This window comes from Tarenaya hassleriana, unplaced genomic scaffold (assembly GCF_000463585.1).
Source record: "Tarenaya hassleriana unplaced genomic scaffold, ASM46358v1 Cleome8, whole genome shotgun sequence".
NCBI classification, from domain to species: domain Eukaryota; kingdom Viridiplantae; phylum Streptophyta; class Magnoliopsida; order Brassicales; family Cleomaceae; genus Tarenaya; species Tarenaya hassleriana.
The window spans coordinates 2,228,509-2,254,583 of NW_010970490.1; the positions used below are offsets into that span (position 1 = coordinate 2,228,509).

A 26,075-nucleotide genomic window follows, 5' to 3' on the forward strand; every position below is an offset into this window, starting at 1 on the left:
CACTCTGTATAAATCATTTCCTTCTGATATTAATTTATTTTTAGAATAAAAAAATAATCGATAAACGTACAATCATGTCATAGCATATATATTTTCTTTATTGAAAGATACACATCATCACACACAGTCCAGACATTATGATTCTTACAAAATCACCACACGCGATAAGGTTTATACACATATATAGCTTATACAGCCTTTGTTAATACCATGGTCATATATGCGTATTTTTCATGGGCAGTTAGGGTTCAGACCAGAACCGCCATAGTAGAAGTAACTGTCCCATGATGTACCAGCAGTTCCCAACTGGACGTCGTAACAATTTGGCTGCTCGGCAATGGCTGCAAGTCCTGGAGTCGGCTGAAGAGTGTTGGATCCATCGACTATCTGAATGTTCCTGAAATAAGCCGCCTTTCCAAACCCTTCTTCCGCAAAACGCCCGCTTCCCATATCCGTGCTCGTGTGTTTCCCGTTCGTCCGTCGGTTCACAATCTCGCCTCCCCAATCCACTCGTGTCGCGCTGTCCGCGAGACCAGTGAACAGCGTCCCTGGCCAGTACCCGACGTTTATCCCTTGGACTTGGAGCCACCAGTTTCCGCTCGCCTTGTCCTGTATGATCAAGGATCGATGACTTTGGGTTAATTTGTTATTTATGGTCGCGTATACATGTATCGAATCTTGATGCTACGATTATTACCTTCCATATAAGTATAGTGTATTCGTACTGGGTACCTCCGTATATTGATGTTGGAGAGATGGATCCGCCCAGGGCGACACCGTTGTTGGTCTGAACAAAGCCCGGACACACATGATTGTAGCAGCCTGTTTTTTGGTATCCGTCACGCTGTTTTGAGTTCCAAAAAGATAGGGTAATTAATTATATTCATATCCAAGTCCACGAATCGATCAAGAAATAACCCAGAAAAATATGACTAGCTTCGATCAAACTTACGGTCCAGTAAACGAACAATCTCGTGTTAAAGTCTCTGTACAAGTCTGGATAGACCTATACATACATATATATATGAACAAGGGTAAAGGAAGAAAGAAGGTAAGTGCTTGAGAGACAACAAAATCGTGAGGAAAAAAAAAACATATACAGAGATAGTAAAGTTATGACAAGATCCGAAATGGAACAAACGAAGACCTGCCAACCAGCTTCAATGGTGTTAAGATCAGAACCATCACCGGCCCTAACCCATGTCTGAGCCAAACTGAACTCGGAAGACAACTGGACAAAGGGATTCCAGATGTTCACCATGGATTTCGAGCCGTAAAACTTGTCGTTCGCCACGAACGCTATAGAATGCTAAAGGATATGATTTGAGGATAACGTTAGAAAATGAGTACAAGAAGCTAATGAACTGCATATGGGTATATATATATATACCTCGTGACCTGTAAACGGATCATTTGATCCGGTTTGTGGGATGCTTTTCTGACTCTTTTTTCCGAAACTCTCGAAGGAAGTGGGTCCGAGGAGATCTTCTTTCTTTGTTCTTTTGATCGGAACCGTGTTTTTAGGGCACTTCCCCTTCACGTGCCAAAGCTGAATCAAAGGCTTTGTATTTTTCTTGGCGTTTCCTGCATGATCACCTTCCGGGTGGCAACTCGGCCTCATCTGCCCATGACAATTACCATCGATATATATATATATATATGTATATATATATATGTATATGACACGAGGGAGAAAATGAAAATCTGTGAAGAACCTGGATGGTGTGATTCTGTAGCAAAGGATGATCAAAAGCAATCTGTTTCTTGATAGGGACACAATCTATTATATCTCCATCCGGACTCTATTCAAAATATATACATTAAAGAAAAAAAATGTTTAATTAGTCTCAAACAATATATGTGAATGTTCATATAAAAAAAACAATATACGTGAATGAATTATTGGTTCAAGTTTTGTTGTGCTAGCGAATCACACAGTTATCCCAAAGTCTATACGTCCATAATTTAATGTTATAGTTGACATGCCTAGCAAGAAAAACAATAATATATGTATACATGTATATATATGATTGCATGTGTATATATCTTGATAGAACTTGTCGAACGTTACCTCGATAGATTTAACGGCCGGTTTGTTAAGTTGCTTCAAGAGTCTACGTACTTTACCCTCATGGATGTCGGAAAAGTTGTTTTCTCCGGCGGAAACTGTGATTACGGCGGGGGGCATTGCCACGACAAGCAAGCTGGCCGCGGTCAGATTAAAAAGGGGGAGACGAGAAGCCATAGCTAAACCCAATATATATCTTCCGACCAAACTAATTCCTTCAAGATCTTCCCTCACTAAATCTCATGCAAAACCATTGGAAATGTTGTGTCGTGTTTATATAAGCAAAGAGTGCTGAATTTTCTACAAGGACGTTTATGACATTCTCCGTTGAAACAATCAAAATGTCGACTTTTTTTTTTTTTTGTAGGTTACTATAATGTTTTTTTTCTTCTTCTTGCGGTGGAGTGTCGGAGTTTTTTTTTCCCCCATAGACTTGGTTACTATATTATGTTAGGCATTTGGAGTTTTGGTTTTACATTTCCTTTAGGTTCGATTTTTTAAAAAAGTTTTATTTGAGAAAAAATATATTTATATATTCATTTTTTTGTTTTTCCATTTTTTTTTTCCATCGGGGAAGAGAATGTTATTATGTTAGGCATTTGGAGTTTTGGTTTTACATTTCCTTTAGGTTCGATTTTTTAAAAAAGTTTTATTTGAGAAAAAATATATTTATATATTCATTTTTTTTTCAAATTTTTATTCGGTTTGTTTTTTTATAAAGAAACATTTATTTAAAAATATTTCTTTCAGTTTTTTGTATCAGATCCAAATCTTGTTAATCTGATTAAAAGAATCAGATCAATTCGATTTAATTATAATAATATACTATTCAGTTTAATTTTATAGGATGAAAAAAAAAATGGTGAAACTAAGTTGGAGTATATTAAAATAACTAAAGGAGCTATGATTTATAGGATGGAAAAAAATTGGTGGACACTATTACTATAAAAGTTCGAGTATATTAAAACAACTAAATGAACTATAACATTAGAGCATGGAAAAAGATGGCGAACTTAGGTCGAGTACAAAATTCTAGGATGGAAAATAAAATGGTGAAACTAAGTTCGATTATATTAAAATAATTAAAGGAGTTATAATTTTATAGGGTGGAAAAAATAGTAACAGTATATTAAAATAACTAAATGGGCTATAATTTTATAGAATGGAAAATAATGGTGACAATTAATACGAGTATATTATAAAAACCAAAGGTAAGACAACAAAATCCAACGAGAAACGGTGGTCCAATAATAATAATAATAATAATCGTTTTCTATATTACTATGATTTCGTTTGCATCATATTATATTACCAATTATATCTAATAAGGTTCGGTTCCTCCTCTCGGACACGCCATTCCACTGTGGCGTTCCAGGTGGAGTCAACTGTGAGACAATCCCACAATCTGCCAGTATTATATTACCAATTTATCTTGTTATAAATTTTCAAATGAGACTCGGTTATAGACTCAGTACATGGAATCATTGTTCCTTACTTTTCCTTAACCAAAGAAATTGGCCAATAAAAAAGGGTGGGATTCAAAACACAAAACGTGTGAGTTTATATTAATGACTCTCCACCATACGCTTTATACTTATTATTATTGTTCAATCTCGTTCGATTCATTTCGTGAAACTTGCCATTCGGCGTTCACTATCAAAGTTAATATATAGTTGATAGCTATCAAGTTCAATTAATTATTGGTTAAATATTCTATCTAATAAATTGATACGGATATGTTTGATAAGAAATGCTTATAAAGTCAATTATGAAATTCTCTGTCTTTCTCTATTATTATCTCCGGATTAATGCATTTGACGTTATTTATATATATATATATATACCGTTAAAATATAATGCAAGTCATATAATATATTTGATATATGAAATCTAGATAATTCATTATTATTCGTATCTTAATTGGAAACTTGATATGTGGTTAAGGGAATTATGTTGTAAGCTTGCCTCTTATGCCTTCAATTTATTTCAAGAATGTCTGTGCCTTCAATCCATGGAAGTACTCACAATCTGTAGAGAGACGGAGAAAACCGGGACACAAAATCTGAAGGTTCATTATCTTATACGACCTAAACACTGAATCGATATACATTTAAACCTACGGTATCTATATATATATATGTATATATGTATGAGACATTGCATATACACACACGTTCACGGGCAATCGGGGTTACGGCCAGGGCCGCCATAGTAGAAGAAACTTCCCCAAGAGCCGCCACTTCCACTTTTGACATTGTAGCAGCTTTCTTGTTCTGTGAAGACCTGAAGCCCATCTGGATCTCTCAGAGTGTTGGATCCATCCACTATCTGGACATTCTTGAAATAGCTCGCCTTCGCCCATCCTTCCTCGGCAAAGTGTCCGCTCCCCATCTGAGTCCTCGTGTGTCGCCCTTCATCCTCCGAATTCACCACTTCCCCTCCCCATTCTATCATCGATGCACTCTCCGACAGGTAAGAGAACAGCGAGCCCGGCCAGTACCCGATTACGTATTTCTCCCCGAACTGCAGCCACCAGTTTCCTTCTTTTTGGTCCTAAAGATCAAGATTTTCGAGGGTTAAGGCGTTGAGTTTCAGAGATTGGAGATTGAAGGGCGAACAGATTAGATTCATTACCTTCCAGATAAGAATGGTGATATCGTATTGGGAACCGCCGTAGTTTGATAAGGGGGCGATGGATCCACCCATAGCGATTTCGTTGTTGATTTGGACAAAGCCCGAGCAGAGAAGATTGTAGCATCCTGTTCCTTGGTATGCATCACTCTGTTTTCCAAAACGAATTCAAGAACGGTTTTAATAAGTTTGCCCGCCTATCTTGATAAAGAATAACCAGAACAAAACCGAATCGAATTCGCCGAATCTTACAGTCCAGTAAGTGAAGAGTCTTGTGTTATTATCGCCATACAGTTGAGGGCTCACCTGTTACCAACACAAGACAAGAGTTTATGGATCAGAAACATAGAAAAGACAGACGTATAAGAATCAAGAACAGGAAACAAGGGTGGAGAACAAGAAGACCTGCCAACCGGCTTCGATGCTGTTGAGATCGGAATTAAAATTACCACCCAATACCCAAATCTGTCCCAAGCTGAACTCGTTTGGCATTTCGACATCGGGTTTCCAGACATTCATCTTGGCTTTGGCGCCGTAAAACTTGCCATCTTCCACGTACATTATGGCATGCTATATCAGCTCCAAAACGACATAAAACAGAACATGTCAGTGTCTGTGACATACGAGAATTGGAAAAGACAGCGAAACAAGCCGATTCAAAGGCATATGGATGTATACCTGATGGCCATTCTGGGTGAGGACGCTTGCAGGATCATAGGACTTGGGTTTAGGGATGCTTTTCTGATTCTTTTTCCCGTAATTCTCGATGGAATTCGCTCGGATGAAATCTTCTCTCCGTGTTCTTCGAATCGGAACTGTGTTTTCCGGGCATTTTCCGTTGACGTGCCAAAGCTGAGATAGAATAACCTTTGACTGTTTCGTGGTGTTCGACGAAACCTTGCTCCCTGAGTAAACGTCTTCTGGGTGGAAACTCGGCTTCATCTACTCGCAGCAATCCCCAAACACGATGGCATTGCAACAATGTCAGAACACATACAGAGGGCGAGAGAGAGAGAGAGAGAGAGAGAGACCCTGAGTGAACCTGAATGGTGTGGCTCTTGAGAAGAGGATGTTCAAAAGCCGGCTGCTGAGATATAGGTACGCAATCTATGACATCTCCATCTGGGCTCTGTTCAAATACCGAAATTCATCCAAAATTAAGCAGAAAAATTTCCGAGAACACCCAGAAGATGATCATTTCGACGGAATTGGGGAGAAAAAATGTCGGCGAGCGCCGCCATTTCCCTCGAGGATCCACGACCCAGCGGAGAAACGAAAATCAAACGACGTCAATTCGCATTCCGTACATCGTACCTTAATGGATTTGAGGGCGGGCCTGTTGAGTTTCTTCAAGTGGCCGCGGACCTTAACCTCGTGGAGATCGGAAAAGTCGCCTCCGGCGGCAGAAGCTGTGATTATGGCCGGCGTCAAAGCTCAGCGTCGTGGGATTAATCACGGCGACGCGAGAAGGCATGATAGAATCCAGAAAGAAAAAAGCTCGGGGATTTGGCAGCGGAAAGTTTGAAAACGGGGAGAGGTGCTTCTTCCGTATAATTCTGGGCACTAACTTTCTCGCGCGTCCTTTTAGAAAGAAAGAGAGAAATGGGAGAAGACAAATGAGTGTTTTGGAGCTTTTCGTATAAATTTGTTTTACTTTATTACTTAAAATATGGCCGAGAATCTTCATGGAAAACGTCCAACGTAGATTTTGCTCATCTACCCTTTTCCAGTTTCAATACATATATACATATATACTGCATAAATTACTTAAGGTTATAAATTCGATGATGGTGATGATGGTGATGATGATGATGATGATGATGGAAGGTCGTGATTGGGTGAGTGAAACAGTGAGCAGGGAGATGTTGTCGGTACCCTTTCGTGATGGGACGACGCTGCCACTCTTATGGTACGTATTTCTTTCTGTTATTTTCCCTATAACCTCTTTAATCAAATCCGTCTTTCAAATCTTACAAATCACGGATCAAAACCAATGCCATTCCACTTTATATATATATATATATGTATTCTAAATAAAATTTGAAACAAATATAAAATTGGAACGAATTCACAGATTACTTCACACGTGAACCCTCGAATGTTTCTATCATTACCCAAATAGATTTTTTATTTGTGTTAATCAAATTCGTGGGGCCATGCAACATGTGGACTTTGATTTAAATCATATAATATAAAATAACATGGGGTTTTCCAATTAGGTTATGTCCGCTAACAACCAAATTGGTAGGCCAAATTGCATTTATTCTCCCTCGTCCTAATGTTCCACGGACAAAAACTTCAGCTACTGATATACTCCAACCAATGAATTCCATTGTGAAAAAAAAATGAGTAAAGTCTCCAGATTCCGTTCCAACTCACTCTTTTTCCTATATATATATATATATACATATTATGACTGGTTTTCATCCACTAATGCCCATTTCCGTTATATATACAAATATTCATCAAAACATAGTTACAAGTTGATAAACACTATACCAAAAAAAAAAAAAATCAAATCTAATGGACAGATGCATCTTGTCCATATACGGACCAAATCGCATGGTATATGTACGTATGCATTTTTTGTCGGTGCAAAAATACGTGCTATGGAAAGGAGTAGTGGAATTATCTTTGGGGGCTACGATACCATCCACTCGTGTGGAGGAAATAAAAATCAGATAAAATAAAACTCAATTCTTACGAGACGACGGCCACCGGTACTATTTGAGAGGAAATTTGATTGGAAAGTTTTGGGAGCATACGATACGTACGCCGCCAAACATTATCGCTTCGAACGACAAAAATAAACAAAAACGTGACGAAGGGAGTCCCGTGGCCGAAGGGGAATCTGGCGAATTATACTTTGAAAAGAGACTCTTGTCACGGGGGCTTCGACTTGTGAGTGATGCCGACCTCTCCTTTTGAGTTTTGGCCCGTCGCCTCTCTATTTTGGCTGATTCCCTCTCTCCCTTTGGGTGGAATGTTTTGATTCAATTACGCCAAATTCCACATTGTGAGGTTGGACCCTAAAAGGGGACGAGGGCCCAAATGAAAACGCGTCGATACGTTTACAGGCCCATGCCCTAAAAGGGACGCGCATCAGAGCTCCATGAAAATGGTGAAATATATCATAGCAAAGGCAAAGCAGAGTGCCTGAATTTTCAACAGGGATGAAGAATACAAAGCCCGCGAGGTAACGATCTACGGAGGTAACAATTTAGATTATAGAAACAGACTTTACCCACAATTGGGATGCTCGCGTTTCGATGATTAACCGTTCTCACTCATGTCCTGTAAATTCAATCAAGCACGGGGTAAGCAAAAAGTTACAATTTTTTTATGACCCATTTGCCATTTCATGAGATTAGTCTCTGGACATGTGAAGCCACTAACCTGGTGGTGTTGTTTGTATAAATGGACTGCATACCCACGCGGTGTGTATTTGCATCAACGGCGGAAGGCATTGCCTTCAGCCTCGGACCCACGCTGCGAATAGTAAGCTCTGCGACGAACACTTTCTTCGATAGTCGAGCTTCCGCCTTTCTCAGTTCCATTTAGGTCGTATAAGATAATGAACCTTCAGATTTTGTGTCCCGGTTTTCTCCGTCTCTCTACAGATTGTGAGTACTTCCATGGATTGAAGGCACAGACATTCTTGAAATAAATTGAAGGCATAAGAGGTAAGCTTACAACATAATTCCCTTAACCACATATCAAGTTTCCAATTAAGATACGCAGCGTCGTCCCATCACGAAAGGGTACCGACAACATCTCCCTGCTCACTGTTTCACTCACCCAATCACGACCTTCCATCATCATCATCATCATCACCATCATCACCATCATCGAATTTATAACCTTAAGTAATTTATGCAGTATATATGTATATATGTATTGAAACTGGAAAAGGGTAGATGAGCAAAATCTTATTACCAATTTATCTTGTTATAAATTTTCAAATGAGACTCGGTTATAGACTCAGTACATGGAATCATTGTTCCTACTTTTCCTTAACCAAAGAAATTGGCCAATAAAAAAGGGTGGGATTCAAAACACAAAACGTGTGAGTTTATATTAATGACTCTCCACCATACGCTTTATACTTATTATTATTGTTCAATCTCGTTCGATTCATTTCGTGAAACTTGCCATTCGGCGTTCACTATCAAAGTTAATATATAGTTGATAGCTATCAAGTTCAATTAATTATTGGTTAAATATTCTATCTAATAAATTGATACGGATATGTTTGATAAGAAATGCTTATAAAGTCAATTATGAAATTCTCTGTCTTTCTCTATTATTATCTCCGGATTAATGCATTTGACGTTATATATATATATATATATATATACCGTTAAAATATAATGCAAGTCATATAATATATTTGATATATGAAATCTAGATAATTCATTATTATTCGTATCTTAATTGGAAACTTGATATGTGGTTAAGGGAATTATGTTGTAAGCTTGCCTCTTATGCCTTCAATTTATTTCAAGAATGTCTGTGCCTTCAATCCATGGAAGTACTCACAATCTGTAGAGAGACGGAGAAAACCGGGACACAAAATCTGAAGGTTCATTATCTTATACGACCTAAACACTGAATCGATATACATTTAAACCTACGGTATCTATATATATATATGTATATATGTATGAGACATTGCATATACACACACGTTCACGGGCAATCGGGGTTACGGCCAGGGCCGCCATAGTAGAAGAAACTTCCCCAAGAGCCGCCACTTCCACTTTTGACATTGTAGCAGCTTTCTTGTTCTGTGAAGACCTGAAGCCCATCTGGATCTCTCAGAGTGTTGGATCCATCCACTATCTGGACATTCTTGAAATAGCTCGCCTTCGCCCATCCTTCCTCGGCAAAGTGTCCGCTCCCCATCTGAGTCCTCGTGTGTCGCCCTTCATCCTCCGAATTCACCACTTCCCCTCCCCATTCTATCATCGATGCACTCTCCGACAGGTAAGAGAACAGCGAGCCCGGCCAGTACCCGATTACGTATTTCTCCCCGAACTGCAGCCACCAGTTTCCTTCTTTTTGGTCCTAAAGATCAAGATTTTCGAGGGTTAAGGCGTTGAGTTTCAGAGATTGGAGATTGAAGGGCGAACAGATTAGATTCATTACCTTCCAGATAAGAATGGTGATATCGTATTGGGAACCGCCGTAGTTTGATAAGGGGGCGATGGATCCACCCATAGCGATTTCGTTGTTGATTTGGACAAAGCCCGAGCAGAGAAGATTGTAGCATCCTGTTCCTTGGTATGCATCACTCTGTTTTCCAAAACGAATTCAAGAACGGTTTTTATAGGTTTGCCCGCCTATCTTGATAAAGAATAACCAGAACAAAACCGAATCGAATTCGCCGAATCTTACAGTCCAGTAAGTGAAGAGTCTTGTGTTATTATCGCCATACAGTTGAGGGCTCACCTGTTACCAACACAAGACAAGAGTTTATGGATCAGAAACATAGAAAAGACAGACGTATAAGAATCAAGAACAGGAAACAAGGGTGGAGAACAAGAAGACCTGCCAACCGGCTTCGATGCTGTTGAGATCGGAATTAAAATTACCACCCAATACCCAAATCTGTCCCAAGCTGAACTCGTTTGGCATTTCGACATCGGGTTTCCAGACATTCATCTTGGCTTTGGCGCCGTAAAACTTGCCATCTTCCACGTACATTATGGCATGCTATATCAGCTCCAAAACGACATAAAACAGAACATGTCAGTGTCTGTGACATACGAGAATTGGAAAAGACAGCGAAACAAGCCGATTCAAAGGCATATGGATGTATACCTGATGGCCATTCTGGGTGAGGACGCTTGCAGGATCATAGGACTTGGGTTTAGGGATGCTTTTCTGATTCTTTTTCCCGTAATTCTCGATGGAATTCGCTCGGATGAAATCTTCTCTCCGTGTTCTTCGAATCGGAACTGTGTTTTCCGGGCATTTTCCGTTGACGTGCCAAAGCTGAGATAGAATAACCTTTGACTGTTTCGTGGTGTTCGACGAAACCTTGCTCCCTGAGTAAACGTCTTCTGGGTGGAAACTCGGCTTCATCTACTCGCAGCAATCCCCAAACACGATGGCATTGCAACAATGTCAGAACACATACAGAGGGCGAGAGAGAGAGAGAGACTCTGAGTGAACCTGAATGGTGTGGCTCTTGAGGAGAGGATGTTCAAAAGCCGGCTGCTGAGATATAGGGACGCAATCTATGACATCTCCATCTGGGCTCTGTTCAAATACCGAAATTCATCCAAAATTAAGCAGAAAAATTTCCGAGAACACCCAGAAGATGATCATTTCGACGGAATTGGGGAGAAAAAATGTCGGCGAGCGCCGCCATTTCCCTCGAGGATCCACGACCCAGCGGAGAAACGAAAATCAAACGACGTCAATTCGCATTCCGTACATCGTACCTTAATGGATTTGAGGGCGGGCCTGTTGAGTTTCTTCAAGTGGCCGCGGACCTTAACCTCGTGGAGATCGGAAAAGTCGCCTCCGGCGGCAGAAGCTGTGATTATGGCCGCCGTCATTACCAGAACCGCTGCAAAGCTCAGCGTCGTGGGATTAATCACGGCGACGCGAGAAGGCATGATAGAATCCAGAAAGAAAAAAGCTCGGGGATTTGGCAGCGGAAAGTTTGAAAACGGGGAGAGGTGCTTCTTCCGTATAATTCTGGGCACTAACTTTCTCGCGCGTCCTTTTAGAAAGAAAGAGAGAAATGGGAGAAGACAAATGAGTGTTTTGGAGCTTTTCGTATAAATTTGTTTTACTTTATTACTTAAAATATGGCCGAGAATCTTCATGGAAAACGTCCAACGTAGATTTTGCTCATCTACCCTTTTCCAGTTTCAATACATATATACATATATACTGCATAAATTACTTAAGGTTATAAATTCGATGATGGTGATGATGGTGATGATGATGATGATGATGGAAGGTCGTGATTGGGTGAGTGAAACAGTGAGCAGGGAGATGTTGTCGGTACCCTTTCGTGATGGGACGACGCTGCCACTCTTATGGTACGTATTTCTTTCTGTTATTTTCCCTATAACCTCTTTAATCAAATCCGTCTTTCAAATCTTACAAATCACGGATCAAAACCAATGCCATTCCACTTTATATATATATATATATGTATTCTAAATAAAATTTGAAACAAATATAAAATTGGAACGAATTCACAGATTACTTCACACGTGAACCCTCGAATGTTTCTATCATTACCCAAATAGATTTTTTATTTGTGTTAATCAAATTCGTGGGGCCATGCAACATGTGGACTTTGATTTAAATCATATAATATAAAATAACATGGGGTTTTCCAATTAGGTTATGTCCGCTAACAACCAAATTGGTAGGCCAAATTGCATTTATTCTCCCTCGTCCTAATGTTCCACGGACAAAAACTTCAGCTACTGATATACTCCAACCAATGAATTCCATTGTGAAAAAAAAATGAGTAAAGTCTCCAGATTCCGTTCCAACTCACTCTTTTTCCTATATATATATATATATACATATTATGACTGGTTTTCATCCACTAATGCCCATTTCCGTTATATATACAAATATTCATCAAAACATAGTTACAAGTTGATAAACACTATACCAAAAAAAAAAAAAATCAAATCTAATGGACAGATGCATCTTGTCCATATACGGACCAAATCGCATGGTATATGTACGTATGCATTTTTTGTCGGTGCAAAAATACGTGTTTAAGTCACGTTACGTCGTTTTCGGATTCCGTCAAATGTAACACAATTACCGTCTATGAGTTACTTTATACGTCATTATCAGTTTCTGTTAAATATAATGCATGAATGGTTGATCGATTATTTTCTCCTTAATTTTAGCCGAGGCTTCAACAAAGAAGAAGAAGAAGAAGAAAAGTAAAAGCAAGTGAGAAGAAGCTTTTTGGGTTTTTAATGTTATATTAAGGTTTTGTTGGTGTCCAGTTCAATGGTTTTTACTTGAAGAGAATCATTCAGTGATGATAGTTATTTAAGTTTACTTGCAGAAAAAAGAAGGGACCCCTGCAGCAGACGGATCCACCTTCGATTCCTGTTGTTGAACTTTTCCCTTCTGGAGAATTCCCTGAAGGTGAAATCCAACAGTATAAGGATGAGTGAGTTCACGCCTTTTTCTTCCCATCTTCCCATTTCAGTATGTAGTTTTCCATCTCAAGTTGACATTTTATGACATATGTATCTTTTATGATAGGGTTGCATTGAGAGTACCTCCTGTAGAGGAAATCTGCATTTCATGAATGTCTAATATGAGAAAATGATGTGTCTCGGAATAGGCAGAGACTATAGCTTTTGCCTTGTCTTTTGCTGGATTCTATAGTTTCGGTTGTCAATCACTTCGATGCTACGGCTTGTCATCGGTTATCCTGCTAGCTGAATATTTTTGTAGTGTCACTCTTGTTCAAATTTTGGTGCTTGACGTTTGCAATGTAGTAATCTGTGGAGAGTAACATCTGAAGAGAAAAGAGAAATGGATCGTCTTCAAAAGCCTATATATAACTCTGTTCGCCAGGCAGCAGAAGTCCATCGTCAGGTCAGGTTGCCATTTTGGCACATGTTTTTTATATAAGAAGTCTACAAATTTGTAATTAGCACATTATATTTATTTTAGTTGTTTTGGCATCATTTGTGTTTACATCTGTCTGAGAGATTTTTATCTACTGAATTTATTAGGTACGGAAATATATCAGAAGCATTTTGAAGCCGGGAATGTTGATGACTGATCTTTGTGAAACCCTTGAGAACACAGTTCGTAAATTGATATCGGAGAATGGTTTGCAAGCTGGTATTGCATTCCCTACTGGATGTTCCCTGAATTGGTTTGTTTTTGCTCTACGCGTGCCTTCTTCTTTCTCTTTGAGATCAGCTGTTTTTTTTCCTTGCTTTGTCCTTCGCTCAAATGGCTTTATCCTTCAGGGTTGCTGCTCATTGGACACCAAACTCCGGAGATAAGACCGTTCTTCAATACGATGATGTTATGAAATTGGATTTTGGAACACATATTGATGGTTGGTTTTTTTTGTGATTGTCAATTATGGTATCTGAAACATTTTAATCTTTTAAAACACTGAAAAGAAAATTGGTTTGCAGGACACATTGTTGACTGTGCATTTACAGTTGCATTCAATCCTATGTTTGATCCCCTTTTAGCAGCCTCACGTGAAGCAACATATACCGGTATCAAGGTGCTGATTCTGTTACCAATAACTAGTAGTTTCTGGATGTATGTTCCAAGTAGGATTTTATTATCTCTGCTATGGAAGTATGTTTGTAGAAGATTATGGGCCTAAGCACATACTGATATCAATCTTAACTGGTTTAGTTTGGTTTTTTCTCTCTTTTGATTCAGGAAGCAGGGATCGATGTCCGTCTTTGTGATGTTGGTGCTGCAATTCAGGAGGTCATGGAGTCATATGAGGTTGAAATCAATGGAAAGGTCTACCAAGGTACTGATTTCTGATTTTTCTTTATAGTTTTCCCCTAATTTGGGTTCAGAATCCTTTTTGTTGTAGTAGTTTTTTTTTTGTCGTGCTTGTATTCTCTTTGCCAGACTCGCTTTATTTCTGATGTGATGTCAGAGATTATAACTTGTGATCTCTTTTTCGGCAGTTAAAAGTATCCGAAACTTGAACGGGCACAGCATTGGACGCTATCAGATACATGCTGGAAAATCTGTTCCTATTGTTAAAGGAGGCGAGCAGACAAAGATGGAAGAGGGTGAATTTTATGCCATTGAAACTTTTGGTTCAACGGGTAAGAGCCTTTTATCCCATTTTGCAAAGTCGTAAGTTTTCTCATAATCGGGTCCCAAACCCGGTAATGACAATGACAGCATCATTGTATCTTCTTTGGATTTACCGGTGGAAAAAGATAAGTAACCAGCCATTTATAAACAGGGAAAGGATATGTGAGAGAAGACCTGGAATGCAGCCATTACATGAAGAATTTCGATGTTGGGCACATCGGTTTGAGACTGCCGAGAGCAAAGCAGCTCCTCGCCACCATCAACAAGAATTTCTCCACTCTTGCCTTCTGCAGACGTTACCTCGACCGCCTGGGTGAAACCAAATACTTGATGGCTTTGAAGAATCTCTGCGACTCTGGCATAGTTGAGGTAAACCAAGCACTGATATCAGCACTCGGTCCATGAACATTTTGCTAAGATCCGTCATCCATGTCAGAACTAATCAACAATGGAATCGCTCTTAAGGATTGAGTGATGGGTTTTTCTCTTTTCCTTCTGTTTCAGCCTTACCCTCCTCTGTGTGACGTGAAGGGAAGCTATGTCTCGCAGTTTGAGCACACGATTTTGCTTCGGCCGACATGCAAAGAGGTTGTTTCCAAGGGCGACGACTACTAAGCGTTTACTTTTGTACACTAGTTTTCTGTTGTGTTCCGACAACAAAGTTGAAGCCTTTTATAAGCTTCGACGATATAAAGGCCGCTCCTTTGTGCTGTTATTTTGTTACTGAACATGATCAAATCATACACACATGGATTCTGATGGTTCAATACAGATGATTCGTACCCCAAGTCGAAATCTTTCTGATTTGACCGTCCACGAAATGATAGTTCATAGGTCAAACAAGGGAAAAAAGTCAACAACACGAACATAGAGAGGGGACTCTGTGTGTGTATGATAAGAGAAGAAGCATAACTCGTAACTCGGAGAGGGCAACAACCACATAGTGGGTTCATCAACAATGGCGGCGGCAGCGGCGGCATTATCGGCGGGTCTCAGAGCCAAAGCTGGAATCTTCCCCGTGCAAATGCTAGTGACATCGCTTCCTCTCCGCCGTGAATTCGCTCGTTCCTTCTCCTCTTCGTTGAAGCCGACGGCGTCATCATACTCGAGAGCCGTCGTCCGCAATAACCACCGGCGATGGCCTCGGATCGCTCCGCTGTGCACGGTGGCTCCGGATGCCGGAGCGGCGGTTGCGGCGGAGGAATTGGAGAGTAAGGGCGAAGCGAAGGAGGAGGAGGAGGAGAAGGATGTGAAGGAGATAGCGAACCTGTTGGAGATAAGGGTGGGGAAGGTGGTGAAGGCATGGCGGCACGAGGAGGCGGATTCGCTCTACGTGGAAGAGGTTGACGTCGGAGAGGCTGAGCCCAGAATCATCTGCAGCGGTCTCGTCAAGTATATTCCTCTCGATCTCCTTCAGGTCAGCTTCTCACCATCATCTTTTCCTCTCTGAAGTTGGATTCTGAATTCGTAATCCGCATTTAGGATTGGGATTGTGTTGAAAGTTACATGGATTGAGATTCGAATTTCGAAATTGCTACTAAGATTCATTCCATAGATGAAATTGAAAATCTCTTATGGGTTTTCAATGTCAGTTCTTGCTTACTCAATGTCTCTGGTTGGGACTTCATATCTAGAGAGAATCATGGAATCAAATCTCATAGATATGAGAAGGGAGCTCAATGGAGTATGGATGTGTTGTTGAGTAGAATCTATGTATGGTAAGATTAGATGGGAGAGTGATGAGTGTATGTATGTATATATGTATATGTATGTGTGTATATGCAGGATGCAGCAGTAGTGGTGCTGGCTAATTTGAAGCCAAGGAACATGAGGGGAGTGAAGTCATTTGGGATGCTTTTGGCTGCCTCGGATGCAGCCCACGAGAACGTCGAGCTTCTCGTCCCACCTGAGGGTTCTTCTCCGGGAGATCGGATATGGTTTGGCATCGAAGACGACCTCCAACAGCTTCCCGAACCCGCAAAGCCAAACCAGGTTTCTGTCGGTTTCTTCTCCTGAAAACTTGGCATATCATATGCATGAATGGTTGATCGATTATTTTCTCCTTATTTTTAGCCGAGGCTTCAACAAAGAAGAAGAAGAAGAAGAAAAGTAAAAGCAAGTGAGAAGAAGCTTTTTGGGTTTTTAATGTTATAGAAAGGTTTTGTTGGTGTTCACTTCAATGGTTTTACTTGAACAGAATCATTCAGTGATGATAGTTATTTAACTTTACTTGCAGAAAAAAGAAGGGATCCCTGCAGCAGACGGATCCACCTTCGATTCCTGTTGTCGAACTTTTCCCTTCTGGAGAATTCCCTGAAGGTGAAATCCAACAGTATAAGGATGAGTGAGTTCACACCTTTTTCTTTCCATCTTCCCAGTTTAGTATGTAGTTTTCCGTCTCAAGTTGACATTTATGATAGGGTTGCATTGAGAGTACCTCCTGTAGAGGAAATCTGCATTTCTTGAATGTCTAATATGAGAAAATGATGTGTCTCGGAATAGGCAGAGACTATAGCTTTTGCCTTGTCTTGTCTGAATTGGACAACAGGTTCAGAAGAAGAAGATATGGGAACTGGTGCAACCACATCTGAAGACTGATGGGTCGGGCAATGCCATGCTGAAGGAGCACTTGATGAGAACATCTGCTGGTGTTGTAACTTCAAAGTCCCTCAAGAATGCCAATATCTCTTGATACCACAGCTCAATCAATAACAATAAAGATTTGATTTTTGAGTCATACATACTACTACCATCTTCTCTGTTGTATTTTGGATTTTAATTTGGTCTACAAATTTGTAATTAGCACATTATATTTATTTTAGTTGTTTTGGCATCATTTGTGTTTACATCTGTCTGAGAAATTTTTATCTACTGAATTTATTAGGTACGGAAATATATCAGAAGCATTTTAAAGCCGGGAATGTTGATGACTGATCTTTGTGAAGCCCTTGAGAACACAGTTCGTAAATTGATATCGGAGAATGGTTTGCAAGCTGGTATTGCATTCCCTACTGGATGTTCCCTGAATTGGTTTGTTTTTGCTCTACGTGTGCCTTCTTCTTTCTCGTTGAGATCAGCCATTTTTTTTCCTTGCTTTATCCTTCGCTCAAATGGCTTTATCCTTCAGGGTTGCTGCTCATTGGACTCCAAACTCCGGAGATAAGACCGTTCTTCAATACGATGATGTTATGAAACTGGATTTTGGAACACATATTGATGGTTGGTTTTTTTGTGTTTGTCAATTATGGTATCTGAAACATTTTAATCTTTTAAAACAACTGAAAAAAAAATTGGTTTGCAGGACACATTGTTGACTGCGCATTTACAGTTGCATTCAATCCTATGTTTGATCCCCTTTTAGCAGCCTCACGTGAAGCAACGTATACCGGTATCAAGGTGCTGATTCTGTTACCAATAACTAGTAGTTTCTGGATATATGTTCCTAGTAGGATTTTATTATCTCTTCTATGGAAGTATGTTGATTATGTCCCTAAGCACATACTGATATTTATCTTAACTGTTTTAGTTTTTTTTTTCTCTTTTTGATTCAGGAAGCAGGGATTGATGTCCGCCTTTGTGATGTTGGTGCTGCAATTCAGGAGGTCATGGAGTCATATGAGGTTGAAATCAATGTTGTTCACCGCCATGTAGGTTATAGACGGGCATGCCTTGCATTTCTCGACCAGTGTGTCTAAATTATCCTTTGAGCAGAAGAATTCCAAGTAAGCCTTCTGGTAGACGTATCCACCAGGACCACCCCATCCTGCAGAGTTTCATTCATTCGGTTAATGGGTTGTAAGCCATAACTAGGACAGAAAACTCAACAAACAAAGCTTAATTGAATTTCCCTTTTTACAATAACAGCATTGGAAACTTCAATTATTGGGTTAAAAATGAGCAAAACACCAAGTACTTGTAGAGAGACATATCTAGAAATACTATTTATGAGAACGAGGTACCGATTTCTTACCAACAGCCGGGGAATCAGATTTCTCTCCATTGACAGAGGGTTGGCTGTTGATCGTCAGGAAGCCCTTGGAGTTGATTTTGCTTAGTTTTCCCCTAATTTGGGTTCAGAATCCTTTTTGTTGTAGTTTTTTTTTGTCGTGCTTGTATTCTCTTTGCCAGATTCGCTTTATTTCTGATGTGATGTCAGAGATTATAACTTGTGATCTCTTTTTCGGCAGTTAAAAGTATCCGAAACTTGAACGGGCACAGCATTGGACGCTATCAGATACATGCTGGAAAATCTGTTCCTATTGTTAAAGGAGGCGAGCAGACAAAGATGGAAGAGGGTGAATTTTATGCCATTGAAACTTTTGGTTCAACGGGTAAGAGCCTTTTATCCCATTTTGCAAAGTCGTAAGTTTTCTCATAATCGGGTCCCAAACCCGGTAATGACAATGACAGCATCATTGTATCTTCTTTGGATTTACCAGTGGAAAAAAGATAAGTAACCAGCCATTAGTACTCCTTGAATTTCTGATGTTTTACAGGTTTTAGAAGTATTTGTGAGCGTTCCCGAGTTAAATTAGGCTTCCATTGCGAGTGAGGAAAACAATGTTTAGTTGAGTTGATGAAGGAAAACATACTTCCTGAACATCTTCGATGCTTTTCAACGGGACAACCCATTCCTGGTGAAGCCTCTTGTCACGAGCTCTTGGGCGCAAGAACTGCCAAATAAAAAAAAAAATTTAAGGTCAGGGCTATCATTAGCCATGATGAACACATAAGGAGAGTAGATTTGATAAAAAGCAGAAAGATTCGATGTCCAGCAAAGAAAGCAGCTTCCATTAATGGTAGGCTGAAACCAACACAGAACTTGGGCTAATGAAATTCCACAGTAGAACATACACAATTTTTACTGAATATGCAAGTACCTGATAATCTGAGAGTGCCCCATATGATGCATTGCTTACCTCGACCGCCTGGGTGAAACCAAATACTTGATGGCTTTGAAGAATCTCTGCGACTCTGGCATAGTTGAGGTAAACCAAGCACTGACATCAGCACTCGGTCCATGAACATTTTGCTAAGATCCATGTCAGAACTAATCAACAATGGAATCGCTCTTAAGGATTGAGTGATGGGTTTTTCTCTTTTCCTTCTGTTTCAGCCTTACCCTCCTCTGTGTGACGTGAAGGGAAGCTATGTCTCGCAGTTTGAGCACACGATTTTGCTTCGGCCGACATGCAAAGAGGTTGTTTCCAAGGGCGACGACTACTAAGCGTTTACTTTGGTTCCAAGGATTGGATTTGTTTGTACATTAGTTTTCTGTCTTGTTCCGACAACAAAGTTGAAGCATTTTATAAGCTTCAACGATATAAAGGCCGCTCCTTTGTGCTGTTATTTTGTTACAGAACATGATCAAATCATACGCACATGGATTCTGATGGTTCAATACAGATGATTCGTACCCCAAGTCGAAATCTTTCTGATTTGACCGTCCACGAAATGATAGTTCGTAGGTCAAACAAGAGAAAAAAGTCAACAACACGAACATAGAGAGGGGACTCTCTGTGTGTGTGTATGATAAGAGAAGAAGCATAACTCGTAACTCGGAGAGGGCAACAACCACATAGTGGGTTCATCAACAATGGCGGGGGCAGCGGCGGCGTTATCGGCGGGTTTCAGAGCCAAAGCTGGAATCTTCCCCGTGCAAATGCTAGTGACATCGCTTCCTCTCCGCCGTGAATTCGCTCGTCCCTTCTCCTCTTCGTTGAAGCCGACGGCGTCATCATACTCGAGAGCCGTCGTCCGCAATAACCACCGACGATGGCCTCGGATCGCTCCGCTGTGCACGGTGGCTCCGGATGCCGGAGCGGCGGTTGCGGTGGAGGAATCGGAGAGTAAGGGCGAAGCGAAGGAGGAGGAGGAGGAGAAGGATGTGAAGGAGATAGCGAACCTGTTGGAGATAAGGGTGGGTAAGGTGGTAAAGGCATGGCGGCACGAGGAGGCGGATTCGCTCTACGTGGAAGAGGTTGACGTCGGCGAGGCTGAGCCCAGAATCATCTGCAGCGGTCTCGTCAAGTATGTTCCTCTCGATCTCCTTCAGGTCAGCTTCTCACCATCATCTTTTCCTCTCTGAAGTTGGACTCTGAATTCGAAATCCGTATTTAGGATTGGGATTGTGTTGAAAGTTACATGGATTGGGATTGTGTTGAAAGTTACATGGATTGAGATTGGAATTTCGAAATTGCTACTAAGATTCATTCCATAGATGAAATTGAAAATCTCTTATGGGTTTTCAATGTCAGTTCTTGCTTACTCAATGCCTCTGGTTGGGACTTCATATCTAGAGAGAATCATGGAATCAAATCTCATGGATATGAGAAGGGAGCTCTATGGAGTATGGATGTGTTGTTGAGTAGAAGCTATGTATAGTAAGATTAGATGGGAGAGTGATGAGTGTATGTATATATGTATATGTATGTGTGTATATGCAGGATGCAGCAGTAGTGGTGCTGGCTAATCTGAAGCCAAGGAACATGAGAGGAGTGAAGTCATTTGGGATGCTTTTGGCTGCCTCAGATGCAGCCCACGAGAACGTCGAGCTTCTCGTTCCACCTGAGGGTTCTTCTCCGGGAGATCGGATATGGTTTGGCATCGAAGATGACCTCCGACAGCTTCCCGAACCCGCAAAGCCAAACCAGGTTTCTGTCGGTTTCTTCTCCTGAAAACTTGGGTCTCTCTGGATAGACTGTCTGAATTGTTACTGTCTGAATTGGACAACAGGTTCAGAAGAAGAAGATATGGGAACTGGTGCAACCACATCTGAAGACTGATGTGTCGGGCATTGCCATGCTGAAGGAGCACTTGATGAGAACATCTGCTGGTGTTGTAACTTCAAAGTCCCTCAAGAATGCCAATATCTCTTGATACCACAGCTCAATCAATAACAATAAAGATTTGATTTTTGAGTCATACATACTACTACCATCTTCTCTGTTGTATTTTGGATTTTAATTTGGAGAGCTTGAAAGAAACGTGTAAAAATCTTTATTATGAACCTTTTAGGGTACAACAGCAGAGGAGATTCTTTCAGTGAGCAGCAACAACAATGATGAGCCAATGCTTATATATATATAAATGAAAGATGTTTTTGCAAATCAAGTAACAAGAAGTAGACACAAAATCCCAAATCGTGAAAGCAAGAGTGTTGCAAAGAAACTGTCCCACTACTCAGAGATGGGCGAAGACAGAAAATATGTCACCATGGATGTAGTCGTTGTCCACCAAACTTACCAAATAGTAGCTGCTCTTCACCTGCACACCATTATTCATCAAGAAACTGGAATCAGTCTAAGTGGGGGGACAACGGGAGAAATTGAAAAGGCGGGTTTAAGCCTAAGACTCACCTCTTCCAGCAACTTTCTGGAAGGATCATCTTCTGGGTACAAGCTTGCCCAGCTTCTTGACCAGGTCTCGAAAGCTTCATCCTTCCAGATTTTGAAGCTGGCAGGGTCAACGATTGTTGGCTGGATGATCTCCTTACCTGGGAAGGCTCCCCAAGTGACGGCGTTCACATCAGATTGGCCTATGTTCGAGACCCAGTTCCCGTCTTTGTTCACTGCCATGTAGGTTATAGACGGGCATGCCTTGCATTTCTCGACCAGTGTGTCTAAATTATCCTTTGAGCAGAAGAATTCTAAGTAAGCCTTCTGGTAGACGTATCCACCAGGACCACCCCATCCTGCGAGTTTCATTCATTCGGTTAATGGGTTGTAGGCCATAACTAGGACAGAAAACTCAACAAACAAAGCTTAATTGGATTTCCCTTTTTACAAGAACAGCATTGGAAACTTCAATTGTTGGGTTAAAAATGAGCAAAAGACTGAGTACTCGTAGAGAGACATATCTAGAAATACTATTTACGAGAACGAGGTACCGATTTCTTACCAACAGCCGGGGAATCAGTTTTCTCTCCATTGACAGAGGGTTGGCTGTTGATCGTCAGGAAGCCCTTGGAGTTGATTTTGCCCAGCTCCTCGTTTATGATATTTGTCTCGGGCTGGAGTCCATCCAATTCAGACCATGGATTGCTTCTTAAGTTTCCAAGGCAGTACTCCTTGAATTTCTGATGTTTTACAGGTTTTAGAAGTATTTGTGAGCGTTCCCGAGTTGAATTAAGCTTCGATTGCGAGTGAGGAAAACAATGTTTAGTTGAGTTGATGAAGGAAAACATACCTCCTGAACATCTTCGATACTTTTCAACGGGACAACCCATTCCTGGTGAAGCCTCTTGTCACGAGCTCTTGGACGCAAGAACTGCCAAATAAAAAAAATTTAAGGTCAGGGCTATCATTAGCCATGATGAACACACAAGGAGAGTAGATTTGATAAAAAGCAGAAAGATTCGATGTCCAGCAAAGAAAGCAGCTTCCACTAATGATAGGCTGAAACCAACACAGAACTTGGGCTAATGAAATTCCACAGTAGAACATACACAATTTTTACTGAATATGCAAGTACCTGATAATCTGAGAGTGCCCCATATGATGCATTGCGTGAGTCACCCCACCGACCATGTGGGAAGTCATCCCAGCCCATGGTTCTTGATATGTAGCTCTTGGGACGGTTTGCCCTGCACAGATTAGAATGCAAAAGAAGTCTTAAACACTCTTTAAAGAAAGATTATAGATCCTTGGAGAGGCAAAGTCAGACGGCAAGGAACCAAATGCAATTTACCAGAAAATTGGACGGACATCTTCCTTAGTACGGAAAATATTTGCAGGGCGCCTCCAAGGCAAGGGGCGAGAAATCTTGGATTCCTCGATCAAACCGAGATTCTGCAACATCAACACGATAAGTTAGGCAATCCTGTATCAAGAAAGCTCTATGTAGACTTTACAACGACAAAGGGTTACAAGACATGATGAGGAGCAACCATTAATATTCCAAGAGCTGACTTATCCATGTTCAATGTGTAGAGATGAAGAGTCTTGATCCCATGAGCCAAAATCTTCTTACACATTTCTGTCCCGAGGTGAATACCGTATGATCTCACAGCTTCCTCATTATCCTTGATAGGCTCCAAGGCAGCAGTGATCTCAGCTGGAATCTGTGGCATTCAATGAAGTGTTAGAATTAACATTGAACTGCAAGCACAATATGTATTATATCAAACTAGGATTCCCCCACAAAGGCACGGCAAAAGCATTGCCCTTCAACAATCCAAATTTCATAATTGAGGCTGAAGGTCTCGAGATTCAGCTTAATATTAGCTGAAAAACAAGGAAACAAGCTCCTTGCCACTCAACTCAACCCTCAAGCCTTAAGCTTTTCCAACATAAACATTTCCAGAGGCATTAACTTAACCAGCAGAGGCAGTATCATTAGCATTAACAAGTCCAAGAAAGGTTATTCATTTGCCAAGACCAAGACACGGCATCACACAAACAAACATACCTTGGTCTTGCAGAAACCAGTCATCCTTAAGCTTTTCCAACATAAACATTTCCAGAGGCATTAACTTAACCAGCAGAGGCAGTATCATTAGCATTAACAAGTCCAAGAAAGGTTATTCATTTGCCAAGACCAAGACACGGCATCACACAAACAAACATACCTTGGTCTTGCAGAAACCAGTCATTCGCACAAAGCCCTTGTAGTTGTTAATGGGCATGATCCCAGGAACAATGGGGCAGTTTATCCCAATTTGCCGACAGTCATTCACAAACTTGAGGAAGGTATCAGTATCATAGAAAAGCTGAGTAACAATCAGATCAGCTCCAGCATCAACCTGTTCCACGAGCAAAGCAATCATCCAATCAGCTCGGGACAAACAAATTCAAACAGAAAACACCAAAAACGTGGCACAGAATCTGACCTTTCTCTTCAGGTAAGCAAGATCGCTCTGATAAGCCTCCGCCGACGCAAGGCCATCAGGTTCGATAACATCCGGATGCGCCTCTGATACAGACACAACCCGTCATTACAACCACACAACAACACCGACATCAACAGGCAAAAACAACGAAGTGAGAATTCCGGCACGTACCAGGATACCCAGCAACCGTAATGCCGAAGTAATCGCCATACTTGTTGCGAATGTGCTTCACCAGATCCAGAGCGCAAGCAAACCCGCCTTCCACCTGGACGAACTTGTCCTGCCCATGGGGAGGATCTCCCCTGAGAGCCAACACGTTCTGGATACCATTGGATCTGATGGTCTCTAAGGCGTGATCGATCTTCTCGACGGGCATGTTGGTGCAGGTGAGATGCATCATGGTCTCGACGCAGACAACGTTCTGCATCTTGTTGGAGATGTCGAGGGTGAGATCGGCGGTGGATCCACCGGCTCCCCAGGTGATGTCGCAGAAGGTTGGTCCGTAGGCTACCATACGATCCATCCTCTCGAAGAGGTTGTCGACTCCATCCTCCGTCTTGGGAGGGAAGAACTCGAAGGAGAAGACCGTCTTCCCTTGCTCCGTCAGCGACTGAATCTTCTCAATCACCTTCATTTTCCTTCGAACCGAGCTCGGAATCTCGATCCCTGTCCAGATTCAGGATGGGTATGGAGGAAGAGGTTAGCGGAGGCAAGTTGCTACTCCTTCTGCTCACACAGCTTTATACTGACCTTTGAAACTCTGAGGAGAGAGAGAGAGAGAGATCCAAAAAGTTAGGTGGTTCCGCGACCATTGAAGATTTTACATCCCATTTTAACCCATTTTTTTCATTTCTTAATAAATTATTTTCATATTTGTAACCGTATTTTTAATTTTTCTATTTAATTATAAAATCACTTCTCCAATTTATAAATGCACACACCTTTGTGGCAGTGGTTCAAATTTGTATTATTGACACTTAGTCTGGATATAAAAAATGTGTTAAGAGGTATTATTTGGTGTATTTTAATTACGCATGTTTTAAGTAAGCACATGATTATGAAGAATCTCACCAGACACAAGAGGCATGGTTTAGTTAGTGGTCACTGTCCTTCTCCAACCCCCAAATGGCTTGATTTTGGTAGGTGAGCTATGGGGCCCACTCCACCTACCCCCACGGCGACTCTCTTTAGCCGGTCACCGGCGCGTGGATGTCACTCGCTGCCACAAGCCGGCAAGGTTAACCGGACATCAGTCTCTTTGGCCACGTCATCACCGACATACATCCATAGATTCGTCCTCAACCATGGGAAAAAAAAACACGTGCTCATTCAAAGGAGTTGTGCAATGGCATTTTCAGATATTAAACCGAGTTTGTTTGAGCTTTGTTGGCACTTTCAGAACCTAAACCGGTCTCCCCTTATGGTTCACTTTAGCATATTGAAATTTTAGTGTGCCCCATGTGAATAATGATGTTCTTTTTTATTTTTTTTAATTGAAACTCCTTTTAAATTGGGTATAATGTTGGATTCCTAAATAACTATTAATTTATGAAATCAAAGTTTGAGATTGGTATAATCTCTTAACAATTTTATTGTTAAACGTATGCACATAATTTTGAGATTGGTCTCTACGTTACTAGTGGCATGCATGCATAGAAACATCACATGTCATTTTTCTTTCTTTCTTTTTTTTTTTCACTGCAATTATGATACTTTGAGGTTGTGGCATTCAAG

The 26,075-nt window shown here is 40.9% G+C and overlaps 7 protein-coding genes and 2 long non-coding RNA genes across 9 annotated transcripts; 3 read left to right on the forward strand and 6 right to left on the reverse strand.

Moving 5' to 3' along the window:
* Window positions 1-54: 54 nt before the first annotated feature.
* On the reverse strand, window positions 55-2,315 carry LOC104802521. Its single transcript, XM_010526165.2, has 7 exons — window positions 2,072-2,315; window positions 1,716-1,802; window positions 1,391-1,621; window positions 1,148-1,309; window positions 953-1,006; window positions 698-844; window positions 55-609 (listed from the first exon to the last, which is right to left on the reverse strand). The coding sequence occupies exons 1-7, from the start codon at window positions 2,243-2,245 to the stop codon at window positions 232-234; spliced, it is 1,233 nt and encodes a 410-aa protein (XP_010524467.1). The 5' UTR covers window positions 2,246-2,315; the 3' UTR covers window positions 55-231.
* Window positions 2,316-4,111: 1,796 nt separating this feature from the next.
* Window positions 4,112-6,699, reverse strand: LOC104803087. Its single transcript, XM_010526964.1, has 8 exons — window positions 6,681-6,699; window positions 6,014-6,132; window positions 5,742-5,828; window positions 5,378-5,641; window positions 5,105-5,269; window positions 4,952-5,005; window positions 4,703-4,849; window positions 4,112-4,621 (listed from the first exon to the last, which is right to left on the reverse strand). Exons 1-8 carry the CDS (start codon window positions 6,697-6,699, stop codon window positions 4,244-4,246), a joined length of 1,233 nt encoding a protein of 410 aa, XP_010525266.1. The 3' UTR covers window positions 4,112-4,243.
* A 1,109-nt stretch (window positions 6,700-7,808) lies between these two features.
* Window positions 7,809-8,250, reverse strand: LOC104802523. Its single transcript, XR_770054.2, has 2 exons — window positions 8,096-8,250; window positions 7,809-7,993 (listed from the first exon to the last, which is right to left on the reverse strand). It is a non-coding gene; the product is annotated as an uncharacterized LOC104802523 (long non-coding RNA).
* Window positions 8,251-9,256: 1,006 nt separating this feature from the next.
* Window positions 9,257-11,525, reverse strand: LOC104802524. The gene is made up of 7 exons (XM_010526168.2): window positions 11,149-11,525; window positions 10,877-10,963; window positions 10,523-10,786; window positions 10,250-10,414; window positions 10,097-10,150; window positions 9,848-9,994; window positions 9,257-9,766 (listed from the first exon to the last, which is right to left on the reverse strand). The coding sequence occupies exons 1-7, from the start codon at window positions 11,323-11,325 to the stop codon at window positions 9,389-9,391; spliced, it is 1,272 nt and encodes a 423-aa protein (XP_010524470.1). The 5' UTR covers window positions 11,326-11,525; the 3' UTR covers window positions 9,257-9,388.
* A 1,233-nt stretch (window positions 11,526-12,758) lies between these two features.
* LOC104802530 (methionine aminopeptidase 2B) lies at window positions 12,759-15,294 on the forward strand. The gene is made up of 9 exons (XM_019201214.1): window positions 12,759-12,866; window positions 13,201-13,300; window positions 13,441-13,586; window positions 13,684-13,775; window positions 13,858-13,952; window positions 14,117-14,213; window positions 14,377-14,520; window positions 14,664-14,881; window positions 15,017-15,294. Exons 2-9 carry the CDS (start codon window positions 13,238-13,240, stop codon window positions 15,125-15,127), a joined length of 966 nt encoding a protein of 321 aa, XP_019056759.1. The 5' UTR covers window positions 12,759-12,866; window positions 13,201-13,237; the 3' UTR covers window positions 15,128-15,294.
* A 140-nt stretch (window positions 15,295-15,434) lies between these two features.
* On the forward strand, window positions 15,435-17,264 carry LOC104802529 (tyrosine--tRNA ligase, cytoplasmic-like). Its single transcript, XM_019201213.1, has 3 exons — window positions 15,435-15,929; window positions 16,298-16,504; window positions 17,061-17,264. Exons 1-3 carry the CDS (start codon window positions 15,471-15,473, stop codon window positions 17,202-17,204), a joined length of 810 nt encoding a protein of 269 aa, XP_019056758.1. The 5' UTR covers window positions 15,435-15,470; the 3' UTR covers window positions 17,205-17,264.
* A 1,714-nt stretch (window positions 17,265-18,978) lies between these two features.
* LOC104802527 lies at window positions 18,979-19,434 on the reverse strand. Its single transcript, XR_770055.1, has 3 exons — window positions 19,393-19,434; window positions 19,105-19,185; window positions 18,979-18,994 (listed from the first exon to the last, which is right to left on the reverse strand). It is a non-coding gene; the product is annotated as an uncharacterized LOC104802527 (long non-coding RNA).
* On the forward strand, window positions 19,428-21,514 carry LOC104802526 (tyrosine--tRNA ligase, cytoplasmic-like). Its single transcript, XM_010526170.2, has 4 exons — window positions 19,428-19,500; window positions 19,629-20,567; window positions 20,959-21,165; window positions 21,248-21,514. Exons 2-4 carry the CDS (start codon window positions 20,109-20,111, stop codon window positions 21,389-21,391), a joined length of 810 nt encoding a protein of 269 aa, XP_010524472.1. The 5' UTR covers window positions 19,428-19,500; window positions 19,629-20,108; the 3' UTR covers window positions 21,392-21,514.
* LOC104802525 (methylenetetrahydrofolate reductase 1) lies at window positions 21,497-25,104 on the reverse strand. Its single transcript, XM_010526169.2, has 10 exons — window positions 24,513-25,104; window positions 24,342-24,424; window positions 24,081-24,254; window positions 23,400-23,573; window positions 23,201-23,301; window positions 22,985-23,096; window positions 22,700-22,780; window positions 22,412-22,589; window positions 21,871-22,205; window positions 21,497-21,778 (listed from the first exon to the last, which is right to left on the reverse strand). The coding sequence occupies exons 1-10, from the start codon at window positions 24,973-24,975 to the stop codon at window positions 21,695-21,697; spliced, it is 1,785 nt and encodes a 594-aa protein (XP_010524471.1). The 5' UTR covers window positions 24,976-25,104; the 3' UTR covers window positions 21,497-21,694.
* Window positions 25,105-26,075: the final 971 nt, after the last annotated feature.

Bases quoted from the DNA above. Each gene is read 5' to 3' on its own strand.
- LOC104802521 (XM_010526165.2), bottom strand. From the start codon at position 2,245: ATGGCTTCTCGTCTCCCCCTTTTTAATCTGACCGCGGCCAGCTTGCTT. The intron at 1,622-1,715 runs GTTCTTCACAGA...TGTCATGGGCAG, and splicing joins TACAGAATCACACCATCCAG to ATGAGGCCGAGTTGCCACCC. The intron at 1,007-1,147 runs GTCTTCGTTTGT...ATGTATGTATAG, and splicing joins CCATTGAAGCTGGTTGGCAG to GTCTATCCAGACTTGTACAG.
- LOC104803087 (XM_010526964.1), bottom strand. The intron at 5,270-5,377 runs GTATACATCCAT...GAGCTGATATAG, and splicing joins TCACCCAGAATGGCCATCAG to CATGCCATAATGTACGTGGA. The intron at 4,622-4,702 runs GTAATGAATCTA...CTTGATCTTTAG, and splicing joins TCACCATTCTTATCTGGAAG to GACCAAAAAGAAGGAAACTG.
- LOC104802524 (XM_010526168.2), bottom strand. From the start codon at position 11,325: ATGCCTTCTCGCGTCGCCGTGATTAATCCCACGACGCTGAGCTTTGCA. The intron at 10,787-10,876 runs GTTCACTCAGAG...TGCTGCGAGTAG, and splicing joins TCAAGAGCCACACCATTCAG to ATGAAGCCGAGTTTCCACCC. The intron at 9,767-9,847 runs GTAATGAATCTA...CTTGATCTTTAG, and splicing joins TCACCATTCTTATCTGGAAG to GACCAAAAAGAAGGAAACTG.
- LOC104802530 (XM_019201214.1), top strand. From the start codon at position 13,238: ATGGATCGTCTTCAAAAGCCTATATATAACTCTGTTCGCCAGGCAGCA. The intron at 14,214-14,376 runs GTACTGATTTCT...CTTTTTCGGCAG, and splicing joins CAATGGAAAGGTCTACCAAG to TTAAAAGTATCCGAAACTTG. The intron at 14,521-14,663 runs GTAAGAGCCTTT...ATTTATAAACAG, and splicing joins TGAAACTTTTGGTTCAACGG to GGAAAGGATATGTGAGAGAA.
- LOC104802529 (XM_019201213.1), top strand. From the start codon at position 15,471: ATGGCGGCGGCAGCGGCGGCATTATCGGCGGGTCTCAGAGCCAAAGCT. The intron at 15,930-16,297 runs GTCAGCTTCTCA...GTGTATATGCAG, and splicing joins TTCCTCTCGATCTCCTTCAG to GATGCAGCAGTAGTGGTGCT. The intron at 16,505-17,060 runs GTTTCTGTCGGT...ATTGGACAACAG, and splicing joins AACCCGCAAAGCCAAACCAG to GTTCAGAAGAAGAAGATATG.
- LOC104802526 (XM_010526170.2), top strand. From the start codon at position 20,109: ATGGCGGGGGCAGCGGCGGCGTTATCGGCGGGTTTCAGAGCCAAAGCT. The intron at 20,568-20,958 runs GTCAGCTTCTCA...GTGTATATGCAG, and splicing joins TTCCTCTCGATCTCCTTCAG to GATGCAGCAGTAGTGGTGCT. The intron at 21,166-21,247 runs GTTTCTGTCGGT...ATTGGACAACAG, and splicing joins AACCCGCAAAGCCAAACCAG to GTTCAGAAGAAGAAGATATG.
- LOC104802525 (XM_010526169.2), bottom strand. From the start codon at position 24,975: ATGAAGGTGATTGAGAAGATTCAGTCGCTGACGGAGCAAGGGAAGACG. The intron at 24,425-24,512 runs GTACGTGCCGGA...TGTCTGTATCAG, and splicing joins TACGGTTGCTGGGTATCCTG to AGGCGCATCCGGATGTTATC. The intron at 23,097-23,200 runs GTAAATTGCATT...TAATCTGTGCAG, and splicing joins GATGTCCGTCCAATTTTCTG to GGCAAACCGTCCCAAGAGCT.